This window comes from Miscanthus floridulus, chromosome 3 (genome assembly GCF_019320115.1).
Source record: "Miscanthus floridulus cultivar M001 chromosome 3, ASM1932011v1, whole genome shotgun sequence".
Taxonomy (NCBI): domain Eukaryota; kingdom Viridiplantae; phylum Streptophyta; class Magnoliopsida; order Poales; family Poaceae; genus Miscanthus; species Miscanthus floridulus.
The window spans coordinates 43,585,598-43,599,046 of record NC_089582.1 but is presented as its reverse complement, the minus strand read 5'-3'; the positions used below and the strand labels follow the sequence as shown (position 1 = coordinate 43,599,046).

The 13,449-nt window shown below is 44.0% G+C and overlaps 1 protein-coding gene across 1 annotated transcript; it reads right to left on the bottom strand.

Moving 5' to 3' along the window:
- Nucleotides 1–12,129: 12,129 nt before the first annotated feature.
- On the bottom strand, nucleotides 12,130–13,362 carry LOC136543637 (uncharacterized). Its single transcript, XM_066536024.1, has 3 exons — nucleotides 13,021–13,362; nucleotides 12,384–12,936; nucleotides 12,130–12,158 (listed from the first exon to the last, which is right to left on the bottom strand). Exons 1-3 carry the CDS (start codon nucleotides 13,360–13,362, stop codon nucleotides 12,130–12,132), a joined length of 924 nt encoding a protein of 307 aa, XP_066392121.1.
- Nucleotides 13,363–13,449: the final 87 nt, after the last annotated feature.

Genomic DNA, 13,449 nt, shown 5'->3' with positions numbered 1-13,449 from the left:
TCTTAGAATACCACTCGACTCAGGCATCTTGGCTAAACATAGGCACTATTTTCATTTGTTCATCTAATAAAATTCACGGCAAAGCTTTTACAGTCCTTTGAAAAAAAAAATAACATGTTATTATATAACATAATTCTTATTGCTCAGGATGGTAAGTAACCTAATTGTTTTAGTATTGTATCTAGCTATACTTAGCAAAAATAGATACGACGACCATGGCATTCCCAGAAGATAAAGGCCATCCCTAGCTGCCTTTCTTGTTCAAAGATCTACACATCCTGCATCCAAGACGTTGATATGTTATATCTAGAAGCAGAAGGTAGAACAATAAGGTAGAGTATAGCCATAACAAAATTGTTAGATTAATTACTTGAAGGCCCTATCTTAACAATTCATTTTTTGAAAGAAATTAAGAAATCTTGATTCCCCTGTACCAATCTTATTTTGTAGCGACCACCAACTGCAAAAATAAAGAGTATTTATTTTTTTAGAACATTAAGAGTAAATAGATTAGGTAGCAGGGTAAATCTTACCCAGTCTTGCAAAACAAAGAGTAATTCTTTTATGGAACATTCAGTGTAAATGATCCTTATTCCTAACCTACTATTTTGGTCAAATTCGCCGCCGCCCTAGGAGCAGCGGAGGCAAACACATGGGGATGGAGGGGAGAAAGTTTTCGGTGGATAGTCGTAATTTTGGCGTGTGGGTACGTAGAAAAAAATATTTTCATAATATTTACTTATTTGGTGTCGTCAATGATATGTTACTTTTTTTGTATAAATTTGGTGAAACATAATATATTAATCTGATTTAAATTGATTCTAGAAATTGATTTATTTTTAGAGAGAGAGAGAGAGAGTGTATATATATATATAACCGAAAGAACCACAGTACGAACTCAAAAAAGTTGAGTATCGTGAAAAAGACCGGTGAGAAAACCCTAGAAAGTTTTTATTTGCATCAAGGACACCTGGGGCAGAGAAATTAAAAAATAAGCAAGTCGTCTCACCGCGTTGTTGTGGCCACACTTCTTCTTGCGGCAGTTTGAGACCTTGGGGTGCAGGCGGGCATAGCACCTGAAAATCAAAGACAACGAAAAAGAAAATTTTAGCATCAATTCAACTTCTTATTAGCCAAACTTTGCAGATAGAAGAACAGCTAAAATTTGCAATATTTAGATGCTGTTAAAGAAGACAACTCGACAAACTAAATGATCCGTTATAGGCTGAACCATTTAACAATACCTAAAATAATGATTATTAGATATACAAAATTGAAAAAATAAATCTAACATTATGAAAATGTATATCAAGATATAAAACTACACATTTTCAATCTGTGTTGATTGGAATTACTCATATAATATGTATGAAACAAAATAATCTAGCACATGCATGGTGTCCAGTCCACTACATTGAATCCAATTTAGCAGTCCGTCTCATGCATTGAGCGGCAAATTATATTGGGCGACAGAGCTAATTACATAGCAGGTTAAACAGATGAGTAGACGATAAGGACTAGGCAGCGGTTACACATACTTGCGGCAGATCATCTTGCTCTCATTGTGCTTGCTGGCAGGTTGATGAGGTCCCACGGCACACGCATGGTGGGGTAGCCGCCACGGCCGCCGCCGCCGCGGAGGCGGAGGACCAGGTGCAGAGTGGGCTCCTTCTGGATGTTGTAGTCGGCAAGGCAAGGGTGAGGCCGTCATCTAGGTGCTAGCTTCCCGGCAGTCAACAATGTCTACTTTGGGCAAATTGGAAGGGTAGTTAATCGATCAAATAAACAAGAAAAAGGTTGGAAGAGAGATCAAGGAGACAATGGATGGATCACCTTCCTTGTCCTGGATCTTGGCCTTGACGTTGTCGACGGTGTCGCTGCTCTCAACCTCCAGCGTGATGGTCTTCCCCGTCATCGTCTTCACGAAGATCTGCATCTTCACTGACGCCGCACGCTTGCTTCCCTCGATCGCTCTGCTCTCCGGCCGACCTAGCGGTTCGCGGCCATGGGAGATGAATTGTTGAGGTGATCAGATGATGGTGGCGCGGACGTACGCGTGGTCGCCTTTATAAAGAGTAGCGGTGACGGATCGGAGGTGGGCGCCCGTTATGAGAACCCTTTGCGAAACGACGGCCTTGCGCGTGGCGTGGGTACGACGGGTGGGTAGGGGTGGAGGAGGGTGAGAAAAAAATCCAACGCAAGTCATCCGCAAGAGAGAAACATGCGTAAACGTGTACAAGTTTTCCGGCCGGGTCCGCTCGTCAGATCACGATGGATCATTTAGCGTTGGATCTGATTTTAATGTAGATCTAAGGGATAAGAATTAAGGTGGATAGGAATATCAGGGTGAGAGGTTATTTTCAATCTCCTCGCTCTTTTATAGTATATATGATACGTACTACAGCATAGTATATTGCGCTAGTACTTTATAGAACTACTATAGGGACTTTTTTAGGGAGATTTTATAGAGAAATGATATACGTGCTTAGCCTGTTACTAAAGGGCACTTTTAGCTTTGTGGGCCGTATGTTTCATCTGAGCCCAGTAAATCGGAAGCTGGGGCTCCAGGTCAGGCCACATAGCATCAGCATCAACGAAGGCCCTAAACGGCCCAACTCTTCATCGTTGACAGTCGACACGGAACCGTCCGGTCAGCTCAGTTGACCCAGATCTGATCTGTTCCTGTCCGGTGGGGCCCACTTACCAGTTGCCCGCGGACCTGGGCCCAGTTTAGTTCCCAAAAATTTTGCAAAATTTTTCACATTCCCCGTCACATCGAATCTTTAGACGCATGCATGAAGTATTAAATATAAATAAAAAATAAAACTAATTACACAGTTTAGACGAAATCTACGAGACGAATCTTTTAAGCCTAATTAGATTATGATTGGACACTATTTACCAAATAACAACGAAAATACTACAGTACCCATTTTGCAAAAAAAAATTGGAACTAAACTAGCCCCTGAATGAAACCCATCCATCATCATTTCACCGCGACCGGCCAGCGTTGGGCCCGTACGGGTCCTGTCGACTGTCGCCGGCGACACGTGCGTGTGTCACGTGGCCCGTGGCAGGTCCACGCGTCCACGCCACGCCGTGAAGACTCCATGGCGTGCAGGGTGCACCCAAGCATGGCATCCACTTCTCAGTGAGAGTGAGACCAACCTGGTCGGGACGCGGGAGGGTGGCACAAGTGCAGAAGCAGTTGCTGCTGCTGCCCGGTGAATATTCGCCACGTCCCGCTAGAAAATTCCGCACGCGAGGGCCGGCGGCCCAGCGCCGTCCGATCAGGGAGCAGGCAGTGTGGACGGCCAGGGCTAGGTCGCGTGGATATGGGTCGTGCCCGATATGAGATATCTTTACTCGCTTCGGTGGAGATCGAAAAAAAAAAGCTCTCCAGCCACTATGGCCGACTATATGATATGATGGGGTATCGCCCGGCTGGAAACCTTATCGTGTTTATTATCCTCTATCTACTCATAGCGATTTCATCGTTTTTTATTCCAAGTGTTGTGGCAGTACTTGGTCCGGATCTGAAATTTATGTGTCAACACCTGCTCAATTTTTCTTTGACCGATACAGGTCGATATAATTATCCCATAACCAATAGTGAAACCAACAAAATGTTTAAGACGGAAATCGGAGTGACTGAAACTCAAGTTGACAAGTTCCACGTGCTCGGGCAAACTGATCATACATTATCTGGTTGTGTTTCTTACAATGGAACCTACCCACTTAGGTTGAAGTTCTCGATTTGGTATGTATGCTCGTGTTTTTCTGAATTTATTATATAATTTAATGGCATTATGTTTATAGTGGTAGACAATTTCTTCGTTGACAGCAAGGCGTCAGCGATGACTTCGAAAATCTCAAATCCTTTAGAGGTGCTTATAGGGAGGTAAAATCTTGGCTAAATTAAGCTACTCATGAAATCGCAATGTGCTATTTATTTATATTACTACCAGCATGTAGCACAATGGTACCGTTTCGGAATTATGGAATGCTTAAATCCAATGCCGGACCTTGCAACTCTCAACACAGTTTTGCAAATAGGGTTTTATGACGTGATAATTACGATGAAGTCATGAGGATTCTTATCAAGAAATGCACACTGGGTCGTTACAAAAAATAGCCCTCGTTTTTTTATGTTTATTATAATCTATCATAGAAAAGCATCGGAAGTATATATTGAGCTCACTGCTTTAATTTGTTAGCTTGGTAAAAGTCATTGGATAGCAGTGAATTTTTACACTGCTCTTGAAGTTGCTCAGTTGCTTGAGAAAGAAAAAAGTTACTTTATTTTGGGACGGGAAACTTATAGGGTGTTGGTTTGAAGAATGATCGAGCTGTTCTACCTCACTCGTCACTTTTGTTTAATTTGTAGAACAAAATAAGTTCATACATCATCATCTTATTCCTTAGAAGATACTCTATTCGTCTAAAAGAATACAATTCTAGAACGGTGTCATATTTTAGTATATCAAGTTTGATCAATTATAGATAAAATTATAAATATTTATAATATCAAATAAATATTATTAGATTAATTACGAAATATATTTTCATAATAAATTGATTTAGAGCCATAAATGTGAATGTTATTTACTAGAAATTTGATCAAATGTGAAGCAATTTAACTGGCACGTAACATATAGTTACATCTTTTGTAGGAGGTACTAATAATTAGTAGTAGTATGAAGAATAAAGTTATTCTATCAAATCTGAGTAATGAATTCATGATGCGTCATCTGATCTAAAATGATTTGATTTCTCAAACCAAATACTCCCTACATCTCATAAAAAGAGTCACTATAGGATTCGTGCTGGTCAAACTTTCTTACATTGGACTAGATTTGTAGAAAATATTAGTAACATTTATATTTTTAAATAAGTTTATTATGAAAACATATTCAAAGATCTATCTAATAATACCAATCGTGTACCTGCTAGAATGCCCTACGACGGGACAATTACCAAATTTAATATTTTTTTTGCCGTGACATCTTTTCCTTCCCGTTTTGCCCCTGATCCTTATCCCTTCATTTCTTCATGATCACGGTCTTTTTGACGGGAGTTCACGGAGAGCCAGAACGAACGGGAGAGAGATGTGACGGAGACAACCTCCGCCGGCGCAACTCCAAGCTCCGTCGCCGCCTCTCTTCCCCGCTGGCTGCAGCCTCTCTTCCACCCACAGCCACCGCCGCCGCAACTCCAGGCGGGCGCCAGCGCCGCCCCGACGCGTCCACACCACTGTAACACCCCTGGTGTTACGAGCTCGTTTAGCACCACGGTTTAGGCCTAAGACAAATTTTTGAAACGAGTTTCTCGGATTTTAAAATTTTAAATGTTGAGCTTATGTTTAAAATGCCATTTTAGCAAACTATATTGAGTAAAGTAATTAAATAGCGCTTAAATATTTTGTGTCTATGGGTTAGTGCGAAGTATGAACTTTTGCGTGAAATAATTATTGGTGGAAGCTAATCGGGTTAAAACTTAAAACAAAATAGAAATAAAAACGAGAGGGCCGCTGGCCATTCATCCCACTTGCCTCGCTGGTACGACGGTGGTGTTTTTCCCCTGCTCTGATTTAGGCCTTGTTCACTTTGCAAATTTTTTGAATCCGATGAATAGTACCACTTTCGTCTTATTTGGCAAATATTGTCCAATCGTGGACCAACTAGGCTCAAAAGATTCATCTCGTGATTTCCAACTAAACTGTGTAATTAGTTATTTTTTTACCTACATTTAATACTCCATGCAAGCGGCTAAAAATTGATGTGATGGAGAGAGAGTGAAAAAACTTGGAATTTGGATAGCATCTAAACAAGGCCTTAGTCACCTGATTTATTTGCATCGTGGAGCGTTGTCCCTGCCTTCACTATTATTATTTCAGCATCACAGCATGACAAGCAGCGACTGTTGGCGATTGATGTGTCGTCTGCCGTACAAAGCGCAGTGACTCTACATGCAGCGCTTACCACTCACCAGGCTTCCAGCGTGTGCCATCACTATCGATCAACCGTGGTCTGCCTTCGTTGTCCCGTCGCGCTATTGTCCTGGTCGCAGCGTCGTGGTCTGTCTTCGCTTCTAGCTAGTCGAGTCGTCTCACGGTACTTCGCAGGCAACGATGGCCGACCCATGTAAATGTCGTCGCCCTATTTTTCTCCATCTCACTCTCTCGGTGTCTGCCCCTGCCTGCCTCTATCTTGTCTCTGTCTTGTCTGTCTTGCCTCTGCTCCTCGTGTTCACGAACCCAGCTCGCTTTAACCAGAAGCGAGTTCTATAGCTTTTCTCATTATCCCGATCTCCTTTCTTTCCACCACCACCGATGGCCGCCGCTCCTCCCTTTCCCCGGTCCTTCTCCCTCCCTCCCCTTTTTCCTCGACCGTTGTGGCCGAGCTGCTATGCCGCTGCCATTTTTCGCCACCCGAGCACGCGCCGCTCCCTTGGTTCCACGCCAGAGCCGCAGCATCCGACCATCATCCGCGCCGGGTCCACCGCTGCCAGAGGGTCTGCCCTCGCCGAGCCGCAGCGCCTCCTCCGCACGTCGCAGCTCCACGGCACCTGCGCCCATCTCCACCTTTGTGCCGCGCTCCGAAGCACCGCCGTTGAGCCATTTCGCCCCCTGCTATCCTTTGTGAGCGCACGCGCCGCCCCTGCTCGTCCCCAGCTCGCCCTCCCTCTGTTTGCCTCGCGTCGGTGTCCCCGCCGCCACTCCAGGCGCACCGCGCGCGTGCTAGCCCATGGCGCTGCCCTCCCGCACGTCCTAGCTAGGCTACCGTGCCGTATCCTACCGCCAGCAACCCGCTGTGGCCGCGCACCGACCAGTCACGCACGTGCGCTCGTTGTCGCGCCGAGCACCATGACTGCCTCCCTTCATGCCTGCTGCGCCATTGCCAGCTTCCTGCATGCGCGCACATGTCCGTGGTTTCGCACTGGTCCGGTCCTCCCTCATGCGCGCGAGCCCCACGGTCCCGCACGACACCCACTGCTCCACGGTGTTTCCCCTTTCAGCGCTGCTCCTTCGCCTCCAGCTCCATGCGCCGAAACGCGGCGCCTCGCCGTGCCAAAGCGTTGCCAGCTGGGCCTCCACGGACTACTGCGGACCGGCGGATTGCTCCATGCTTTGTTTTTGTGAAGAGGAAAAGGTGAGATAGGTAAGGATATAATCTTTCCAGGGTCCTCGATGCAACTTCAGTGACTCACGTAAACCGTTTTCATGTCCTGCGGGCTGATTTAAGGAAAGTACAAGAGCTTCTTAGCAAAATGATGCCGCCACCACTGGGCTACCTGGTGGGCCACCTACTGGGCGCACCGTTGGGCCATCTACGCACGCCTGTCCTAGGCTTGGTGCAGCGTGCCTTGTTGGGCCGCTCGCGCCTGCGCGCTGGGCCGGCCTACGGCCGCCGCGCCTAGGCTGCCTAGCCGCTGGACCTGGCCGAGCTGGCCACTGGGCCGGTTTGGGCAGGACCCCCACCCCCGCGTGGGCTGGCTTGACTGGGCCACTGCCTGCGCCGCGCTGGCCGGTTTACCATTGACCATGCGCCCCGCTGGGTCGGCTGGTCACTGTTGCGCCTGGGCCGCTCCACCGCGCGCGCTCCGCCCTTCTAGGCCACTTAGATGTCGCTGGCCTTTTCGTTCTATTAACACTTTCTAATTAAGTTTCGGAAATAAACTTGTAAAATCAATATAAAATTATGTATGTGTCCAAAAATGGTGAAACTAGTTTTGTTGAGTCTCTAAAATTATAATCTACCTATTAGTATATTTTGTTCACATAGTTTGATAATATTCTTGGAAGCTATATAATTAATTTAAGGTACTTAATATTATGAAAAGGTAAACTTGTAGGAATTTCCATGATAAATCGGTAATATTGTTGAAACTGAAATTTGTACAGTAGGCTTCTAGCAATATTAGGTACTCACTGTAATTTTTGTAGCTCCAGAATAATTAGTTTGCTAAATAGATAATGATGCTCTATTTTGAATAATGATTAAATCGATAGAATGAAACAAAGAAACAACTTGGGTTTGTATAACTAAAATATTTATTGGGAAATAACGTCTTATTCGACAACATGGGTACGTAGATAAGTACGGTTATCGTTAGAACTAGCTCGTTAACCTGAGAGGCGGAAATCGTATTGTACGAATCACGGTTGCGGTTGATTAATTACTTCTTGCATTGCATATCATATAGGTACGATGATGGATCAACGGATCAATTGAAGGATGATTGAGAATCTGAAGATGGTGTAATGGTATTCTCTCTAGGAGATGATGCAATGGGTTTTTTATTCAGTTGATGGTGGATGATCTGAAAATGCAAATACTAACTTTTTAATATATCTTACACAGACAAGCCCCGGTGCATAACTCCTACTTTTTTGCAGTTTAAATTATATTAATGCATTAAGTTTTAAGGAGTTGAATGAAACCCACTTACATATATATCTTTGTCCTATGAGTCTTACTAGTACTACAGGATCATGTAGAGTGCTATGCTATAGGACTCTGGTAGAAGTCAAGTCATTGCCTGTCACTCACGAGAGATAGGAAATATATTACTGTATTATCATCACTTGGAAAAATATAAATGGTGGAAAGGAAAATGGTGATCGGGCAGTGATATGGTTTGGGTATTGGTGGGTGTAAGAGGTTGTGTCGCCGTGAACACGGGACATGGCTTGGTTACACTGCTTTCTCTGTCTGTATCGATGAAGGACCGACCATTGCATAAGACTCTAGGCAAGTCATAGACTTATTATCCCGAGCACATACTTGGGTATGGGCATTTGGAAGACTTGTTGCTCTCTTGTCGTGGGTTCCGGCTCTTTCCAGACCGACTGTCAGGGTTTCTTTTGATGGAGGAGGTCCTTGCACTGTACTGAGTCCGGGACTCAGGGGCGGGGGCTTGGAGTCCCAGTTTGGATCGGGACCTAGGACTCCAGGATAGGAGGGTAATGGGTTGGTCTTGCTTGTGCCTTGGGTACAAGCGAGGCGTGTGTTTTCAGGGTACCCAGCTGGGGGCATTGATTCAGGAATCACCGGGAAATCCGGTACGGCTTGTCTACGGCGTAGCACCGTAGTAAGAACTGGAAGATGAAAGATGGAAAGAAAAGAAATTCTGATTGCTTACCACCTGCTTGAAAGTAGTACAGGTGCTTACATAGAATGGTTAGTTAATGAACCAATGCGGCTATTAATAAAAATCGAATATAAGGACACATGCTTAATAATGCTTCCTGCAAATGCAATAAACCCACAAGCCAGATAGCCTTGTATATCCTTGGAGTCTTTTCTTTCTTCCTGTCGGGTAAGTCTTGCTGAGTACAATTGAGTACTCAGGGTTTTTATTCCCCCTGTTGTAGGTGACAAGTGGATGCTAGAGCTGACCCTTGTGTGTGGATACCTCCTGGTGGGATCAGCGAGGATTCCTTTACGTTGCGGTCATAGTTGTTATTTATAACTCTCACCAAATGTTTTTATAAATGAAAGTTTTATAATCTGTTGTCATAATTTATATATCAATGCTTCATCATTGCATGAATAGGTATTTATTTTCGTTGTAATTCTGATCACATGTTTATATTCCGTTGTTCAATTAAACTGTTTATAACTCTGATAATATAATTACATTCCGATGTTATAATAATAAATGTTATACTCTGATGTTGTATTAAAAGTGATATAAGAAATGGTTAAGAATGATATAAGCTTTATTCTCTCATTTGTGATCCTGATGACAAAAATGTGGATTTTTGGGTTCTCCCACAGGGTGTGCCCGATGAAACCGAGTAATTTAGTGTTCTCCTTTGGGTGTTTAGTGTCTAATGGAAGACAAGCACTCCTGGGAGGCATTAGTGTAAGTGCAATCAAGCCCTATTGTGGGTTTTAGCATTGATGGCCACCAAATTAGAGGACTAACGAGATTCACTAAGATGACAAGCAGGGAATCGAAAAATGAGGATGATGTACAGGTTGCAGGTGTCCTAATTACAAAAGATGGCCAGACCTAGCTCAAAGGAAGTTTAAATTCTTTTATGTTTTGAAATTGAGTTTAGGGAAAGCTGTACTATTAAGAGGGATTTTATGACAGTTGGTCAACTGTTGAACCAGATGCTCAAATTCACAGATTTACATCCTCTCACCTAGTCAAAACAGCCAGTCAAATTTCATATCATCTTACCTGTTTTGACTAGCACGGCAGTGCCACCCAGTAACGCCCTTAACTGACCGTTGGACCCAAGGGGTATTTATACCCTTTAGGCCCAGCCCACAATGGTCATCTTCTTCACTGAGTCGTTCTGCTCGAAACAAGACACAACCAAAGCTCACTTCTCTCCTCCATTGTTGCTCCACCATCCCTTAAGTAAATCCTTGATTCTAACCATCAAAACTTGAGAGAAAAGGCAGCAAAACTCGATTGGAGAGCAGATCCACTGATTCCCAAAGTCTAAGATCATTTGGTTCATGTTTGGCCAGCGGTTCTAGGGTTTGTTACTCTTGGAGCTTGCTCCTAGCCGGCTAGGCGTCGCCCTTGCGCTTGCTAACTCATGTGGCAGCCTTGGGAGGTTTGTAACCTCATTCAAAAGCTAAGAAATCACCTCTCACCTCAAGAGTTCGCTCTCTTGATTTGAGAATGAGGGTAAGGCAAGCCTTTGTGGCAAGCCCAAGCCTTTTGTGGCTTCCTCAACAACATAGACTTAGGCAAACCTTTGTGGTGAGCTGAACCACGGGATAAATCTTGTGTCTCGCGTGCTTCATCTTGTTCACTTGCTGGTTTAGCTCTTTGCTAGCTATTATTAGGGTTTGGTTGCTCGATCCATGCTTGTGTGGAGTTTCTGTGGTATTCAGTCTTCGAATTGGATCTTGTCTTTCTGTTACATGATTAAGCAGGTAGTGGGGTCAGGTTTATCTCTGTAAAATCTTAGCTGTGTTAGATTTATATTCGTAAAGCGACAGTGCCGCCCTGAAAGGCCGACAGTGCTGCCCTCTGTTCTAACAGAGTTTTGAGTTGAATTTTTACAGGCCTATTCACCCCCCTCTAGGCCTCCTTTATCTTCCTGTAGATCCTACAAGTGGTATCGGAGCGAGGTTGCTTCGTATACGCTTCACCGCGTGAAGTATGGAAGAAGGAGAAGGTTCGAGGACCATTTGCGATGCGGACGCAAGTGGTGTGCATGTCGAGGATGTCGGCAGTAGCAGCGAGCTGTCCATGTCGACAGCAAGTGACGCCACCATCAAAGAACCTAAGACCACCGATGCTGAAAGAAGAAAGGCAAGAAAAGAAAGAAAAGCCACCAAGATCGCAACAAGAGAAAAGAAGAAGGAAGAGTAGCATCTCAAAGACAAGAAGAAATGAAAAGAAGCTAGAAGAATCACAAGAGAGGCAAGAGCCAAGAGAAGGGCAGCAAGAGCTCAAGAGCAAGAGAAGAATGAGTATGATGCATCATCTAGTGAGCTCTCTAGTAGCTCGGATGATGGAGATGATGATGTGTCATACCATGCTTTGAAAGATAGCAAGAAGGTGAAGAGCAAGGACAAGAAGAAGGATAGCGATGACAAGGGCAGCAACAACAACAAGAAGAAATATGCCACCGTATCCTTTAATTAGGGTCCGTTTGGTTCATAGCCAGAGTTTGCCACAACTAAGGTTAGGCATATGCCAGAGTAGTGGCATGCCAACTTTGCGGCAAAAACAAGGTGTTTGGTTCACTACCATGCCAAACTTTAGATGTGGCAGATTTAACTCCGGCAACTGTTTGGTTCATGGCCATATGAGCTGCCACAAGTTCGGCAAATGTATGTGGTAGGTGTTTGGTTCACGGCTAAAGTTTATTACAATTACCTTATTCTAGGAAGAGGTGAGCTTACCACTTGAAGTCACCACACCAGAATTTCGACACTTTTCACTCCAACATGGTGGAAAAGAATGCAAGTAATTAGCACCAGTGAACATACTGAGCAATAATTAACAGCAGGATGACAACTTGACATATCCATTCTAGTTCCTAGCTATATTAGTATACACAAAAGCATGATGAGTTGCAAAGGACCACTTCAGTCTGTCCTATACAAAAGCAGCAGCACCTACTGGTCTTCAGATTTGGGTTATATATAGTCATACAGAACCATCAACTACTACCAACCCTATCCAAAAGCATAAGCACATAATTTACTGAAGCCTCAATGATCAGTAGGCTTAGATGATGAGCACTTCCATAGTTCCATGTGCAAAAGAAGCAAAAGAAGTTCACCAAAAGACCCTTCAGCAAAAGTCCGACTATCATGGCTTACCATCTTGGTTACACAAGAACCGGTACACCCAAGTCTCCAAAGTTGTGTTACTGGAAGCACTAAGCCAACCACGCATACCTTCATTTTCAGCTCGTGCCAAGTAAACACCAACGGTGATTTTATCATCTGCATGGATAGGCAAAGCTTCTAACCTCTTCCACAATTCAGCATGTGGATCCACAGAAATTGGGACTGGTGGTGGAGGAGGTGGCTGAGTAAGAGTGTTTGCAATGACCTTCATAGTTGTGCTGATGTCTTCAGTGGCATCTGCAAAACGACTCTTAGACTTTGTTGGCTTCTTACTAGGCGACTTGACCCCTCTTGGTCGCTTCTTTCCAGATCGACGTGGGCTCTTTGAGCTATTTTCTCCACTACCTTCATAGTTAGGACTAGTTTTAGGACCTTCAGGTGAGGGTAATGTGTCAGAGTCATCACCTTCAAGGTCAATTCGATGTGCATAACCAGATATGTCATTAAGGCCTCCACTATCATCACTATCAGAGCCCTTATCATCATCCAAGCATGTTTCTTGATCCATGGCAAGAGAACCATCTGCATGGCTACCTTTGAAGAGCTCTTCCATCTCATTATAGAATTTGATGGGCTTAGAAAGCAAGCGCCTCTCTACGTCCTGCATGTGAATACAAGACAATATTTAAGACTATGACCATGTAAATTCTGTATTTGTAATGCCAAGCAAAATTATGAGACATACCTTTAGCTTTTTCTTTTCAGATTCAGAAATAGTTACCTTGCACCTGATTGCATCAAATCCATTTCCACTGTTACTTAAAGCTCTCTCAACTATCCTCCACTTGTCCTTGTACTCCCTATAGTGACGATTAACCTGTTCAATGGTTACACCCATGCCAAACTCTTTGTTTAAGGCATCAGCACACTTTGCATGGTGTGGCTTCTTCCACACAAAACCTGCATGCTGGTGTTTCCTATACTCAATATACCAATTCAGCATGAACTTAGTCTGGTCCTCCTCCCAAGTTATGGTTCTTGCACGGATAGGCCCATCAACATCCAACTTTCCTTTTTTCTTCACCATCTTGCCCAGTTGCAAGAAAGATGCAACAACTACAGGTATGCACAGGCTACAGATAATCATTCATCAGGAAAAAACTAAAACGGAAAA

What these genes read in the sequence shown, in the direction of transcription:
- LOC136543637 (XM_066536024.1), bottom strand. Translation starts at nt 13,362, where the DNA reads ATGGTGAAGAAAAAAGGAAAGTTGGATGTTGATGGGCCTATCCGTGCA. An exon ending in CTGAAAAGAAAAAGCTAAAG is followed by an intron (nt 12,937 to 13,020) that starts GTATGTCTCATA and finishes ATTCACATGCAG; the next exon opens with GACGTAGAGAGGCGCTTGCT. An exon ending in GGCACGAGCTGAAAATGAAG is followed by an intron (nt 12,159 to 12,383) that starts GTATGCGTGGTT and finishes GCTTTTGGATAG; the next exon opens with GGTTGGTAGTAGTTGATGGT.